Source organism: Apis laboriosa, unplaced genomic scaffold (assembly GCF_014066325.1).
Source record: "Apis laboriosa isolate Shangri-la unplaced genomic scaffold, ASM1406632v1 scaffold14_cov150, whole genome shotgun sequence".
NCBI lineage: Eukaryota > Metazoa > Arthropoda > Insecta > Hymenoptera > Apidae > Apis > Apis laboriosa.
This window is the reverse complement of record NW_025221798.1, coordinates 2844210-2860452: the sequence shown is the minus strand read 5'-3', so window position 1 is coordinate 2860452 and position 16243 is coordinate 2844210. Positions and strand designations below refer to the sequence as shown.

Below are 16243 nucleotides of genomic sequence, written 5' to 3'. Positions count from 1 at the left end.
TTATTTTATTTATGTGAAATTACATACATGAAATATCGTCGTATAATGTAATATTGTATCCAAAGGGTTAATTGATACTTAATTACAATAATTATTAAAACATATTGTTCCTCTTTATTATAATATTATCTATATTGTTCGTTTTCGAGTTAATATAATACTGATATGTATAAAATAAAAAAAAGGAGTACTTCCGGGACGGAATTTATAAAAGTCTAAATATTATCAGTACCTGTTCATAGTAGTTGACGAATTTGAAAATTCTGAAAATAAATAAAAGTTTTATACTAGTTTAATTAATCTAAATTATACACATCTATATAAAATTTAACAATTATTAATAAATCAATTATCTAATCATATAATATATTATATAAAAATAAAATTAATTAATTACCTTTCAAACAATCGTTAAGTTCAAGTTCGCTAGAACTACATTTCAAACCAGAAGGTTTTACACCTTTGAAAATTTCAATAATACTCGGTTTCAAATTATGAAAAATCAAAGGTTGTCCACGTTTGGAAAAATCTTCCGTTAAACTTTTAATTCCCTAAATAATGAATTATATAAATTATAATATACAAATAAATTATATAATATTGATAATTTTCTATCTTGATTATATATATAATTTTTTTTTTTGTTTTGAATATTTTTTTTGATTATTCTATATTTTATATTATTCCATCTTCTATTATAACATTTTATAATGTACCTTTGCAGCTGTAAAATCTGCTGCTTGGATATGTGTAGAATCTATAACAACAGGTACCGCTGTTCCCTGTTTTGTACCTTGCTTACTAATTACAGCCCGCACGTATTCGACACTTGGAAAAACGAGACTTCTGTCGGGCGTTATGACAAGATATTCACAGCCGTTGATACTCTAAAATAAATATTACATTGTATATATATTTATAACAATATGATTTCTCATTATAAAAAAATGAATAAGATCATTAATTTATATCATGTATGTATATATGAAAACTTCCTTACTGTATCTTTATGAACTCGTAGCGATGGTCTTGCTGAAGCATAAAGTAGGAACAAAACGTTTATACCGATACCAATTACTATACCTAATTCAAGTCTTATAAAAAGACAGCATAAAAATGTAGCCACAGCTGGTATGAGATCAATTTCTGAAAAGAAATTTATTTATTTATTGTATAATATATTCAGAAAAGTATCTGTTCATAGTAAAATTTTAAAACTACTATATATTCATAATAAACGAGTATTATCGTGTATTATTAACATTATATTTAAAAATATTAATATTAAAAACATTATATTTAAACTGTACTTTTTGTTCTCCATATAGGCTTAATCACGTGTAATTCCACCATAAAAATGACAGCCGCGATGATGATTGCAGCAAGGGCGGCGTTAGGAATAAAGTACAAATATGGGGTAAGGAACTGAAGTGATACAAGTACTAAAAGTCCAGTATAAACACCACCAAGAGTCGTTTTCACTCCGGATGAATGATTTACGGCACCACGACTAAGGCCACCGCTTACGGGCATGGAAGAAACGAAAGCTGACACAACGTTGCATACGCCTAAAGCCAACATTTCTTGAGTCGCATCGATTGGTTTACCTTCATCTATAAAAAATAATAATGTTTTCTTTACACGAGATCTTATAATACATAATACAATTTACAGATAAAAACTTAATCATTATATAATACTATATTGTTATTATATGCGTAACAAGACATATGACATAAAACTCACTAAAAACTTTGGCAATAGAGATGGTTTCTAAGAGGCTCAATAAAGGAATGACTAGACATCCAGAACCGAGTGCGGAAACCATATCGACGAAGTTATAAGTTTCGTTCTTGTGATAGGTTTGAAACGGTGGTAGCTGAAATTCCGGAAGTCCTTGTTTAACGTGGCCCGTCAATTTAACGGGTGAGGAACCTAAGTGACTTTCTAAAAGCCAGCATATAACACCGCAAACGAGGACCACGAGAATATTTCGTGCCGTGGACAATAACCAAAGTGATTTTTGCATAATTACTTGTACTCTCGACGACATTTTTGCCGCTTTTTGCATAAATGGTATATCTTTGATTTTCTGCAAGAAAAAAAAAATTTTTACTTATTTTATTTTTACGACAAAAAATATCTATTTATTAGATAATGTTCTAAATAGTTTAGACTACTAAATGTTTATTTAAAAATTTACTTAATAAAGATTACATTGTACATGTTATTTTACATTCAATGATGATACTAACTCTAAGAAGAAGTAGTACGATTATACAAGTGATACCCAATGCACTGTCCCAAAGTTTTGTTTCTCCAATTTTTTCGAATATATTTTGCCATACTTCGACAAATTTACTACCGCCGATATGAATGCCTAGAATATCCTTCACTTGGCTAGTAGCAATAATTATCGCTGCTGCCGATGTAAAACCGACCGAAACTGGTCCTGATATGAAATCCAATAAAAAACCTGATAAGAGAAAATATATAAATATTTATTAAATAATATTTGTATTTAAAGTATTTCTTTGTACAAAAATATATATATATTTGATAGAAAAATGATCGATAATATACCTAAATGTAAAATTCCCATTAATAAACACGCGCAACCAGAGATGAATGTTAAAAGAACCGCAAAATCGGGCCCTAAATCAGATTTTTGTAACGTTTCTCTCGTCAAGATTGCGATAATTGCAGTTGGCCCAACTGGAACGTCTTTACAGGATCCAAAGATAGTGTACACGAAGCATGCCATAAAAGATGAATATAAACCATACTACGAAAAAAAAGAAAATTTTAGAACGAATAATGTAAAAACAAATAAACAATATTAAAAAAAATAATGATAATAATAATATATATAAAAAATAATATACATTAAACATTAATATGATATTTAAATAAAACTTGGAAAGATGAGAGAATAAACGTTCTTACCTGCAAAGGAAGTCCTGCCACATTCGCATAAGCTATCGCCTGTGGTATAACGGTAAGGCCTACGGTAATACCAGCAACGAGATCACTTACTATGTAATCCTTACGATACGTTTGTATCCACGCTGCTATAGGTACCCTTTTGTAAACCATTTTTTTCTTGCACGATCTTTTGATTCGTTGATACACCCATTTCCTTCCTAAAGAGCATAATAGATCTTTTTCAGGATTTTGAGGAACTGGAAAAAAAAATTTCATTTTTTATTATTAAAAAAATATAATTGTATATAATCGAGCGATGAAATATAAGAGAGTGAAAATTTATCATATTTTATAAATTAAGTTTCATTTCTTTTTACAATATTTTTAATTATTATATATATTTCACCTTAAGTAATCTTCAATAATTCATTCATATAAAATTATAAAAAATCTTATAGCATATAGAATTTTCACATTTTCTTCCATCTTTAGTGTACGAAAAAACATAAAGTGTAAAAACGTTTCAAGTATTTTAACGTGAAAGGTATTCCCGATATCTAATGCACGAAACGACAATACACATGTAAACAAAGATCATTGCACGACAAGCTGTGAAACGTTTACAATGGGCAAACGGTATAATTAAACGTGTAGGAAAATAGTTAACACGTGTGTGGAATAACGATGTAGATTCCTCGGATCGCGTGACGACCTTTTTAAATAAACGATTTTAGAAAGTACGACGAAAAGAGGAAAAAGATAGCGGAATAAAAAGAAAACCGTGTGGCCACGAGGCATCTGACTCGAGTCACGGGATATTAGGATTACCATAATATGTATTTGAGTGTGCATAGTGCTGTAGTTCCCGTATAACTGGTGATAATTGCGTCCAAAAGTGAAGTTAGACAGGTTTAACTGGTTCTGCGCGTACAGCACGTGATGTTTGAAGGAAAATATAAATTGTCCAATGAATAAAAATGATATCCATTCAATCGACATTACATACGTTAAATGAAATTTCACCGGATCGAATGTTGCTCGTTTCTTTTTTTTGCAGAAAATTAGAATTAAATGAATCGAAAATTTTTAAACTTTTAATTTTCTATTAATTGATATTTTCTTAGTTATTTCGTTCAATTATTTCGTTAAAAAAGATAATGTTTAGAGAAGAGAATTTTTTATATCGTTCTTATATCGTTATTTATTGCTAAATTGTTATCTATATTTTAATATATTTTAACAAAGAATTATAAATTATTTGGCTTTTCTTTGGCTCTTCTTACAATGACAAATCGTATGGAGTATTAACGTTTGATCGATCGAATTCGCGAAAATATAAGTAATAATAAATATAAGTAATTTTTGTTACATATTGAAAAATTAAATAAAAGAGGGAAAAAAAAAGATGAGATATATTTTTAAGATTCTAGAATTTCAGCTAAAAATTAATCGATAAAATCGAGAAAATTTTCAGTAATTGCAATTAAAAATAATTTCAATATCGTTCGGCTTGAAAAATGAACGTAATTTTAAAAATTTCATTTTAAAAAGATAATCGCAAGGCATCGATATCAATTGCGAAAGTTATTACGAAACAGTAATATAAATTCTGAATTATTTTATATATCATTTCGAAATTTTCGAGGATATCTCAATCGACAGACGTAAACGGTAATGATGAATTTTCCAAATTTCAATCGAATAATTCGTTTCGGATAATTCGAACAAATTATTTATAAAAATCATTATTTTCAATCAAAATTTTTTTTTAATTTTTATCGCGAAATAAACAAGTTTCTCGTATAGTATTATTTAAGACTCTTATACGTTTATTGAAATGAAAGTGTTACGAGCTAACGAAATCTCATTATCATTTTTAAAACAGGTTGTATCAAGGAAAAACTTAAAGAATAGAATAATAGAAGCGCTTTCCTATTACACGTCATTATTTCGCAAATGGGAACGAAATGAATCAGAAGATTTAAAAAATCCATAACTTTGAATAATTTTTTCGTTGTTAAACACACTTGGCCTAACCACAAAACTGAACTGAGGAAAATTTGCAATACCAAGTTTTTTCCCCTCGTTTACATCCGTTTCATAAGAATTCGTATTAAGCGAAGTATCGTTTTTCTCACGATACTTTTTTTTTTGACGTCATTTGAAAATTTAACTTTTAGTGTTTCCCAACTTTTTCTATTTATACGATACGACTAGTAATAAAATAGCCTTCGAAATATTCAAATAACCCGTGACCTCTCCTTTTTTTAAGTAATCAGATGAATTGCGTTTTTTTTTTCCTTTTATTAAAATCAAAATATATCTCGTTAATTTAATAGATTCGCGTTTCGAACCGACTGTTGACGTCGATTTATTTTATCGTCCAAATTTTCCAATTTTTAAAAATCGTCACAGAACGAATCCAATCATTTCACCAATGATAAAATATAATATTTTTATCTCTGGAAAGATAAAAAAAGTTATGTAAATTTCTTCAATGCCTGGATATTTTGTATTTTTTGCATTATCACGAGCACCAGTAAATTTAAATTTTGTGTAAATTTTCGATAAGAAAAATTATTGACAAAGAAGGAAAAACGAGAATAAGGTAAATTCCCGAAGATAACTTAATTAATTCTTAAAATATATTTTCCCATTTCAAAAATAACAATTTTTCAATTCTCAATAATCAATAAGCTCAGGCTGAAATTACTTTTAAAGAAATTTTAAAGAACCGCTACATTAATTTTATTCTCATAATTTCCATGTTATTCTTTTGATAATCTTAAAATCGCAATCGCAAAATTGCATCATAAAAAAAAAAAAAGAGAAAAATTAACAGCTAGCGTAACAATTTAAAACGACGAGAGAATAATTGATATAATCAAAATGTTAAACTGTTGGGTCGTTATCGATACTTTTCCATCTATCAAATTATCAAACGATCATTTTTTATTTCTTCTTCTTCTTCTTCTTTTATGAATATTCTCATGGCCCCGCGTTGGAAAATTGAATCTCAAAACGGATTTAGCGCACACAGGCTTAAGATTTACAATAATCGTAAAAAAACGCCTCGAAGAATCCGCTTTTGCCTCGATGGAGATTTATTTCGTTCCGTTCGTAATCTGCCTTATAATTTATTCGCGATTTGCATGTCGTAGAATTCTTAATCGATAAACCTGTGACTATCAGGTGTTTGAAATTATCCACTTTGAATATTGAATTTAAATCGAGAATGGGAATCAAGGTTGGCCGTTAAAAAAATTCATCGATATTAAATTGTAAAATCCTTCTGTCCCACATACGTTTCGCAAAAGAAATGTCTTTTTAAGAATAACGCAAAAGTTCCTTCGAGATATAATATAAAACGCGAGAGATCAAGAAAGATGATTTTTTTTTCTTCTTCTTCTTCTTCTTATTATTATTATTATTAATAGTTTGAAATGATAAAACAGATAAGATGAATGGAAGAATTTTCTTGAAAATATTCTCGACGAATTAAAAAAAATGGATAGTAATTTTACCGTTGTAATTTATTGGCGATTAACATTTTTTTTTTTTTTAATTACAGATAACATTGATTAAAATTGGTTAATTTCGATGAAATTGTAATTAGTTTCATTTGCATGATTGATTTCAAGCAATAAGAACGTCGTAAAATCGTATTATTCGTTTCAGCAATTATAAACAATTTTTAAAATTCAATATCGAGTCTCATGGCCATTGTTAAGAAAGCAAATTCGATATTTTAATAATTTTAAAAACGTAAAAACAAATATAATTTATTTTTACTTCACTCTAAAGGTCATTCTATATTATATATCGTACGATGAATAATTCATCGAGATTAAAAGATAGAGCACAATAAGTTCGAAATATGTATAAGATAATTTGTAATAATACGACTAATTAATCAATCAGATAATCGATCATATTGTAAATTTAGGATTACTTATGGATAATATTTGTATTCCTCGTTTACGACAACTGGGAATTTTCGTTCACGTGGACGAATCGTTAAATTCGTCGAATTAATAATTCCTCGAATAATCGAAAACATTATTAAAGATTTCAAAATGCAGAAAACACGTGCCGCGTTCCAACGAATGTAAAAATATCGTGAAATAAGAATTTAACTTCGATTTTAATGGAAAATGAAAAACGATAATTACGACAGAATTCTCGTTTATAATATCGAAACTTTTATCGCATTTTCAACGAAAATCGAAAGGATGATTGTTCGAGGTAAAACAAGACGAAAATCAAGAGTGGGAAAAGAAAAAGAAAAATTTCGTTCGAGGCTTTATTTTTTTTCCAGTTATCGATAATAATTAAAAATAGAAAGAAATATCCTTGGGCGCGAGCAAACCATTTCCATCCATCCATTAATTGTCAAATAACTAAAAAAAAAAAAAAAAAAAAAAAAAAAAAAAAAAAAAAAAAAACAAAAAACAAAGCTTCGAACGAAATATCCTTCTTTTATTCTGCTTCCAAGAATCTTCTTCTTCACTTTTTGCCTCGTATCGATCGAACACAGCGTATATTCTTATCTTATTAATAACAACGAGAGAAAAAAAAAAGAAAAAGAAAGAAAAAAAGACTCACCATCGTTGCTCACGGTTTTATCATCCTGATTGCAAACACGAATATTGTTGAGTCTGTTCTCGAACTCGGGCATTTGATCGAGATCGTTGTTGTTGCTTCGAAGAGGATCCTCGAAGGCGGCATTGCAGTATCCGGTTAACCGAACCTGCTTCCCCGTTTCGAGATCGACGTCCTGGACATTGTACTTGGACATGTTCACGATGATCTTTTTTCTCGATGAAATGGGAGATAAAGATCGAACTATTTTTCTTTTTTCTTTTTTTTCTTTTTTTTTTTTTTTTTTTTTTTTTTTTTTTTTTTTTTTTGAGATCAAGATACAAGGGATGTTGGAGGGAAGCGGAAACTTGAAGGAGGGACGAGGCTCATAGAGACTCCATTGTTCGATTATGTATGTATGTACGCGTCGCGACCCTGAAAAATAAAAGATATATCTCTAATTAATTCATCGTTCTAGCTTCTGGTTGTTACCGTTACAATTTTCTTCCGTTCACTTTCCAATTGTAAAAAATAATCATTTTCTTCTTGCCGGTTTTTCGTATCGATTCGTTCTCCAACTTTTTTACTCGGATAAATTTCGTAATGCATCTCGTAGTGACGGGAATATAGGGAATAGTTCTTACTAGTTTATGTCAAAGGTGAGAATTATTTATATATATATTTTGGATATGTGAATGTGAATACACATTGGTGGGTTTTAATTATATTTCGTATCGTACGAAAGAATGGAAATTAAATTTTTTTTATGATAATTCTAATTACGTGGTTGAATTACGAAAAAAAAAGGGTTTTTTTTTTTTTGATTTATACGTTCATTTATTGTTCGTAAGGGGATAAATTCAAGGATTTCTATCTTCTCGTAATATTACTTCCCCTCTCCCTCCCCATCCCTTTATTCTCAGTTATATTCGTTTTTATTTCCCTTTCGTTTTCTTTTAAATGCAAAATTTTATAGAAGAAAGAAATAATGAGATATTTCTGGATTATTATATTATTATCGAAGAAACATGAATAATCCAGTGAAATAAAGTAAATCAAAATTATTCTAAAAATAGTAGAGTACGATTTTTTCGTTTAAACGACAAAATTTTATTCCACGCTCTTTACTTATTTTTATATACTTATGTAAAATAGTCTTCTACCAATAATCAACTTATCTAATCATTCAATTTCACTTACATTTTTCAAACTTTATTTTATTCGAAAACGAGGCTTTAAACTCGAAAAAAATTGTATTCTTTTTTTTTTTTTTAACGTATAATTATCAACTAATAAATAATAAATACATTAGTTCGATATAACTTATGATACTTATATTTTGTGTTCGAAAAAAAAATAACTTAAAATTCGTTTGTATTATTGATTTAATAATTGATCTAATAAAATTTTTTTCCATCTTTTTTTCAAAGGAAATTGTTTCTGAAAACATCAAATCAATTTTAAATTAAATTCGATTCGAAATTATATATATGGATCTTTGCACGAACAATTTCTCGAGTAAGAGTGGAAAAACCGTATACCGCGTAAAATTTTGCTGGTTCGTTAACATTACATAACGTGCTTTACGAAAACTGATATAAATATTACTTTCGCAGTAATAATTCGGAGAAATTCGTATTAGCGCAATTCTTGATTCTTGATTTTGATGCATTTTGAGGTTAGGTAAAAATCGAGTTTGAATTAATTGCAATTTCAATTAATTTTGATAATTTATAAATTTACAATTGATAATTTAAACATTATGCATTAATTTTATATTAATTATTATTGATTTTAATCAATATTTATATAATCAATTGTTATATTATTATATTTTTAATCAATTATTATATTTTTCAAGTTTTAATCGTCAAAAATAATACGTAAACTATTGATAGTTATTTATTTTAAATTATATCATTAGAATTCGAAAATTAATAATCGTCTAATTATAAAATAAAATAAATAAAATGATTTTAAATTATAATGTATATAATATTAATATTTATGATTAATAGATGCATAGATGAATATTTATGTCTTAATTAACATAACTGTTGAAACATGATAACATTATAAAAAAATTTTCGTTTGTTTTTTTTTTTTAATGAATATATTAATTGAACGTTTAAAATAATTATTCAAATAGATGCAAATATTTTTCCAATATAAAAACTTTTACGAAATTGAAAATTTTAAAAGATTTAGGAAAATCGTATTTCGTGCTTCCATTTCTTCTATTTCTTACTTCATTTCGTTATATCGATTTACAAATATCGTTCAACGATCGCATATGATTATTAATTATTTATTAACCTATTTATTACTAATTCCAAGATAAAATGTGCCTTTGCGTCACAAATTGTTTGTCCTTTTCGTATCTACGAGCGCTAGGCTTTGTTACGATTAGTATGTATTCTCATTCAACATTCCTGATCGAATGCGCTAGTTGAAAGGCATAGAATTATGGTTATAGATAAAGAAACACGTGGCAGTACAGTTGCATTTCTTGCACAAATTAAGAGCGCGTATTTACTTAAAAGAGTAAACATGATTTTTATTGTTTTAACAATATTATTGATATTTTTGTTATCGTTAAATGAAAATATATGTTATTAACGAAATTGAAAAAATTAATTACTAAAAATAAAAGAATATCTTCAGTTGTGTTTACGAGTTTTTAAAAAAGAAAAAAAAATTAGTAGAAATGAATATTAATCACTGCAAGTTTGAACTAATAATCATTTGATACGTAATGTAATTAATGTAATCTTTAAGTATTCGATAAAAGTCGATATCGAATAAAATAATTCGGCTATTAAACTTTATTATTATTTGACACGCCCAAATCATTGATTTTATTGTAAGTTTTAAAAATTAGAAGATATTATATCACATCTTATATAAATTATCCAGTATAACACGAATTACAATTACCAATAATTTATTCTAATTTATTTTTATGATCTGCGATCGTGAAAAAAAAGAACGAACAATATTTACGATCGACGATACTTGACTGTTATCACGTCTAATTATCGTCTAATCGTCATTGATTTATTCGATCGAATGAAATATATATTTCGCCTAGTAGATCGTTATTGCGCTCTAACACGATACTACGTGAATGCGATCGATCGAATGTAACTCCTCGATGAGGCAGTGTAGTAACACTAACGGTATCTAATTACCACGTTGACACAATTCTCGAACCATCAAATCGTTTCATATGAATGAGCGTTCTCTTATGCTAAAACTGTTGTACTGTCGAACGAAAAAACTCTCTTCCTCTTTCATACTAATCGAACTAATATTATCTACGTATTGGTAAATTTTTTTCTTCTTCGATTCCTTCGCAATTTTAGGTTAGGTTAACCCTTATTTTGGTAATCTAAACATATCGTTTCTCAAATCCGGTTGAATCGATTATATTCGCATTATTTGTATTTAAAAGCGTTTAGAATTACCGTTTAGAAAAATTTCGAAAGTGAAATGGTGTTAATTTTAAAGATAAAAATTTTTTATCGTCATTTTTATTACAGATTTATGACACTTCGTTCTGGAAAAACTAGTTTTTTTTCATTTACAAACTAATCAATCGATCATTTTTTATTTTAATTTCTCTTCAACGCGAGTTATTTTCATTTAGTGGCAAGATTTATGACATTTTGCCACGCAAAATATGTTTCTTATATTTTCTGTGTAAATCGCGCGAAACTTTAAACACGATCTCGGATGATCGACACTCGCGTAATAAATCACACAATGACGATGATCTCGCGAAAGTGTTAAATAATTCATCTGTTATTGCTGAAAGCCCGAATTGGCTTTCTAAACGGTCGAACAGTTTCCTAACCAGATTAACGATGAGCAATTTGTTTTAATTGCATACACATTTCACACATCCTGCATTTAAATGTGTTCATTATTATATATATATATATACGATTTCATTCGATGAAAAACAGGATAAAAAAATCTTTTCTCTCTTACAACTTGGAAAATTTTTTTGACGTCATAAAAGAAACAAGACTTCCTGTTACATTTAGACTTGGATGTGTTTCTTGATTAATATTCTGAATGACTTGAAAATTTGTTATGAATTTATGTAGCGTAACAACCGCAATTACTTGATTTAATTAAATATAATTACAAATAATGAGATATTTTTATAATAATGAATATTTTGTTAAAGAAAATTTTTCGATCCACAATCTCTTCGAAGAAATTTTTATTTTTCAAAAACAAAATCTTTTAAACTTTTTGATGAAATAAAAATTTCAATAAGTATCTCAGAATTTTTTCAAATTCTTTTCAAAATCAAGAATAGTACAGCAGAATTATCTGAATTATTCGGATAAATTTGTTCGAATAATCAATCGAAATGATTTAAATTTATCAATACGTGAGAAACAATTAAACAATTTTCAAATATCGATGTATATACAAATTTATACAAAGGAATACATTTTTAACATAAAATATAATAAAAGATGTATAACAAAAAATAAATTAATATTTTTGAAATCGGAAATACAAAAATTGTTAGATACATTAATTCGAATATACATCCATCTGTATTTGAATAATAAATCATTTGAATAACTAAACATCGGATAATTAGTTACATGAATAATTAAAAAGAAATTTTAAATGATCGATCATTCGAATAAAATTTCAAATAATCTATTTTCCATTATAAAAAAATAGCCGTGAATGTGAATGTGTTATCTATGTAGATTAAATATTTTCTGCTCTTCTGGAAAAGATAAAAAGAGACGAAAAATTGACGAAAGATTTCTTTCAAAATATAACGTTAATTCATCGGAAAAACTTGTCTACCTTAACCGCGACCATAATCAACAACACGTTTCAAGTAGAATCGTATAGAATTAAAGAGACGAGATTCGCGATTCGCGTTCAGATTCGCGATGAAGGAAATGTATACCGAGAAGCGTGAAATTCTTTTAAATATCGCGGGTGTGAGTCAGTTATGGTATGAATAGCTGGTTATTTTCTTTAATATATCTCGCCACGTTGAATGCAGTCAACGGAGAGCAATTTGCGATAACGGGTCTTCGGAATGATAGTATGATCCTCGAAATTGGATTCGAAAGAAATAAATTCTCGTAGGATTTCCGCTCATTTGCATCCGATTTTACGAGCCCTAAAAAAAAAAAAAAAAAAATAAAGAAAACCGATTTTCCACCGTTGCATAAATCATGTTATTCCTGTTGAGGAACGATCAACCTTTCGATTTTTTTAATTTTACGACGGTAATTAGGCTAGCGAAGGTCTATTACGTATTTGCAGTTGATCTATTTTGCATTCTCCTTCTCTGATCATTAATTATTAAATATCGTTCAAACGAAAAATAATTTTTTACTGTTCTTCTTCCATCTTATAAAATTTAATTGAAAATTAAATTTAAATTTAATAAATGGAAAGTTTTAGTATAAATTATGATAATATGAATAGTAGCGAATCAAAAGATTGAATAAGATTAAATAAAAATTCTAAATAAGTTCCATGTAGCTCTCCGATATAAGTAATGATATTTGATATCTGAAATGATAATCAAGTTAGTTAATTTTAAATTATTCATCTATCTAAAATGTATATATATATACTATTTAAATTATTTGCTTAAGTATTGCAAAATATCATATAGTCTAACAATTATGTTCAAAAAGTTTATATACCTACAATATCGATGAAATTAATGTATTTAGAAACATGGTAAATATCGTATATTTGACATAGTAACATTTGATTTAAATCGACCGACACCATGCTTTTCTCTTTTTGACACAAGTAGTTTAATCTTGTTTTCTGTTGGCCTAAATACTGATTCCACTAAATTCTTGAATGTCTAGCACGCACGTTAACATATTGGAACTTTCATTGTATCGAATATCGTATAAGGAACGATGTTCCTTGAGTAGATGATTCAATTGTTTTCGTTTCTTTGATTTATATATTTCATTGGAAAGAAATATCTTAATTAGATCCTAATTAAATATATTGCCAATTGAATTCGGGTATCTGTATGTGAACTTCTATTATTTGAAAAGAATCAATGAACTAATTAGACTCTAATTACAAAAAAATGAATTATTATACATTTTTGTTACAATTTTTTTCTGATTCATAAATTTTTAAGTATAATGTAATAAATAGAACTTTGATCTCAATATTAAAAGATATAATTAAACGTTAAAATTATTTTAAAGGAAATAAAAAAAAAGAAAATAAAATGAACGATACAATATAAACAATGGAAAAGAATTTTAATTATCGATTATTGATATCGATATATGATATCGTATTAATTAGATAGTTTTCGATATATCGATATTATCCTTAAGACATCGTTAATGGATAAAAATGATTAGAATTTGTTTTTTCTTATTTAAAGTTTTTATTAAGATATTTAAAAATATTTGTATTAAATAATAAAATAAATAGTTTTTATTAATAATATTTATTAAAAAATTATATTTTTTCATAAACTTACTTATATTCGTATTAATGATATCGATCTAACGATTCGATATATTTTAAATATATCGAAAATAATGTATGAATAATGAAATATCGATAATTCATAAGTAATTGTTAGAAAGATTTCTAATAATAAATTTAAATAAAAAAAATAGAAATTTCGATATTCAATCGATCGATAATTCCATATATTCGAATCGATATTTTAACGATATTATCGATATATCGAATTATTGATGTTTCATTTTTGATGCTCCAAGATTTTTAATAAAACTTTCTATATTACGATCTGTTGCCTCTCTTTCTTTTTTATTATTACATTTTAAATTACGCACGTTTTCATAATTACACTATAATTGTACGTGAAATTTTTCATTCGATTCGTAACATTCGTTTCACTTACGTATTTGTGATTGTTCGTCTAAATGCGTGCGAAAGTCTATTAGAAGGCCTATAATCCTATATAAAAGCGGATGATGCTTTCTCTTAACGATTTCGACGAATATTATAAATTTAAACGATTTGACGAATATCATATTATAAATCTCAATGATATCGACTAATATTGTAAATTTGTATACATAACGTTACGAAGCATTAGAAAAATTCCTTGATCTATTTTTTTTATCTATTGAGATATTTTGTTACGTAAATCTAGAAATTTAATTCTTCTTTATTCTTTTATTATTTTATTATTTGATTAACGTATTGTAAATTTATGTGATAAGTTAGTAATATATAATCATAATAATTATAAAAAAATGTTGTTTATAATTATATTATATATATAATATATTATACATATTATATTATACATATAATATAAAATGTTCTAAGAAAATTTTCAATAACTAGTAAGAGAATCATAATAATCAAATGTAATTGATAGATAAATAATATTCAAATAGTTCTTATTGAAATTAGTTCTTACTGAAGAGCGCTAATTAATTCAATTCTTTTTACATTCTCAGAATATCAAGTCGTCAAAAAAGAAAATTCCAATGTCTTTATAATTTTTTGTAATTTTTTTCATATAATTTTAAAATTACTATATAATATTTATTGTGGTTTTTGTCAAATAATATTTGATAAATTATTTAAAAAATTTCTTTCATTAAAAAATCGAAACTAATTTCGATTAGGACAAATATTTTGAAATTCCGTTAGAAAATTCTTTATAGTTTTTTCATTCGTACTCTGAAATCTTCCGATTTCTTTTCGAAATCATTCTAAATTCTACTACAAATATCTTTCGATTCACTCCACTTTCTCGTAGTTTTCGAATCTACGATTTATACAAACACAATGGTATACGTAAATACCTGTCACATCACAGCCAACAATGAACCATGGTAATTGTAATTCCTAAAGCCATCATGTCCAGTAGCGCGTCCACTGGCAGTGGCGTGTCGTTTTCCTTGCGAATGCCACGATCGTTTCTGTTTCTTTTTTCTCCTCTTTCTCGAGAACACTCGCGGTGAGTTCACTGGCGTCGCGGTAAACGTGTTTCCGTTCACAATTTTACAACGTTATTGCAAAAATCGAAAGTACGATTAACTTATAACGATTAACGAGAAATTTTTACCACGTGCGACTGCCGTCACGTAAAAAACGTTTGAAAATTTGTTTCAGGTTATACTTACAAGAAGTTTCTACCTGTTGCGCGAAAATTTAGGTTACCGTTTAAATGAAAAAATAACACTGGTTGTATATTCGTTGAATTCTTTGCTAAGGTTCGATACGAATTGAACGGATATATTTAGAAACGTTCGAACGTTGCAAACGTCACCCGAGTCTCTCTGAAGGGAACGCTCACCTGAGCTGAAACTTGACAGCCAAGAATTCGCCTTTGCGCGGTGCGCTGATGCGTCTGCGCATTAATACCCATCTCTCCTAAAACATCGTCACGTGCTTCTGAGTCAGTCCACGCTACACGTTGGTCACTGCACTACCAGCATCGTGTGTTGAAAGGCAATGAAAATAAAAAAAAGTAGGAATGATTAGATGTGAATCCCCGCGAACGCATAAATATCTTTAGAAAAGTGAATAAAATGATTTGACTATTCTTACGAAATTTGTTTGGTGAGTATTTTTTCCTTAATATAATGATAAATTGATTTCTATAATGTAAAAAAACCTATTCTTGTTTCTTGAACTATTTCGTAGAACTCTTTCAATTTTCCTCTCTTTATTTAATTTCATTATATAATTAACGATTTATCATATATCAATA

The 16243-nt window shown here is 27.5% G+C and overlaps 1 protein-coding gene across 2 annotated transcripts; it reads right to left on the bottom strand.

The window, feature by feature from the left end:
• Positions 1 to 107: 107 nt before the first annotated feature.
• Positions 108 to 15830, bottom strand: LOC122710602 (sodium-independent sulfate anion transporter-like). 2 transcript variants are annotated; one of them, XM_043928550.1, is made up of 11 exons: positions 15333 to 15830; positions 7531 to 7941; positions 2947 to 3182; positions 2584 to 2785; positions 2256 to 2476; positions 1747 to 2092; positions 1311 to 1613; positions 1001 to 1146; positions 717 to 887; positions 398 to 551; positions 108 to 263 (listed from the first exon to the last, which is right to left on the bottom strand). In XM_043928550.1, exons 2-11 carry the CDS (start codon positions 7721 to 7723, stop codon positions 226 to 228), a joined length of 2010 nt encoding a protein of 669 aa, XP_043784485.1. In that variant the 5' UTR covers positions 7724 to 7941; positions 15333 to 15830; the 3' UTR covers positions 108 to 225. The 2 variants fall into 2 exon arrangements, with proteins under 2 accessions (XP_043784485.1, XP_043784486.1); XM_043928551.1 differs by having other exon boundaries at positions 15654 to 15830.
• Between the last annotated feature and the right edge of the window lie 413 nt (positions 15831 to 16243).

What these genes read in the sequence shown, in the direction of transcription:
- LOC122710602 (XM_043928550.1), bottom strand. Translation starts at nt 7,723, where the DNA reads ATGTCCAAGTACAATGTCCAGGACGTCGATCTCGAAACGGGGAAGCAG. An exon ending in TAAAACCGTGAGCAACGATG is followed by an intron (nt 3,183 to 7,530) that starts GTGAGTCTTTTT and finishes TTTTTTTTCCAG; the next exon opens with TTCCTCAAAATCCTGAAAAA. An exon ending in TACGAGTTCATAAAGATACA is followed by an intron (nt 888 to 1,000) that starts GTAAGGAAGTTT and finishes TATTTATTTTAG; the next exon opens with AGTATCAACGGCTGTGAATA.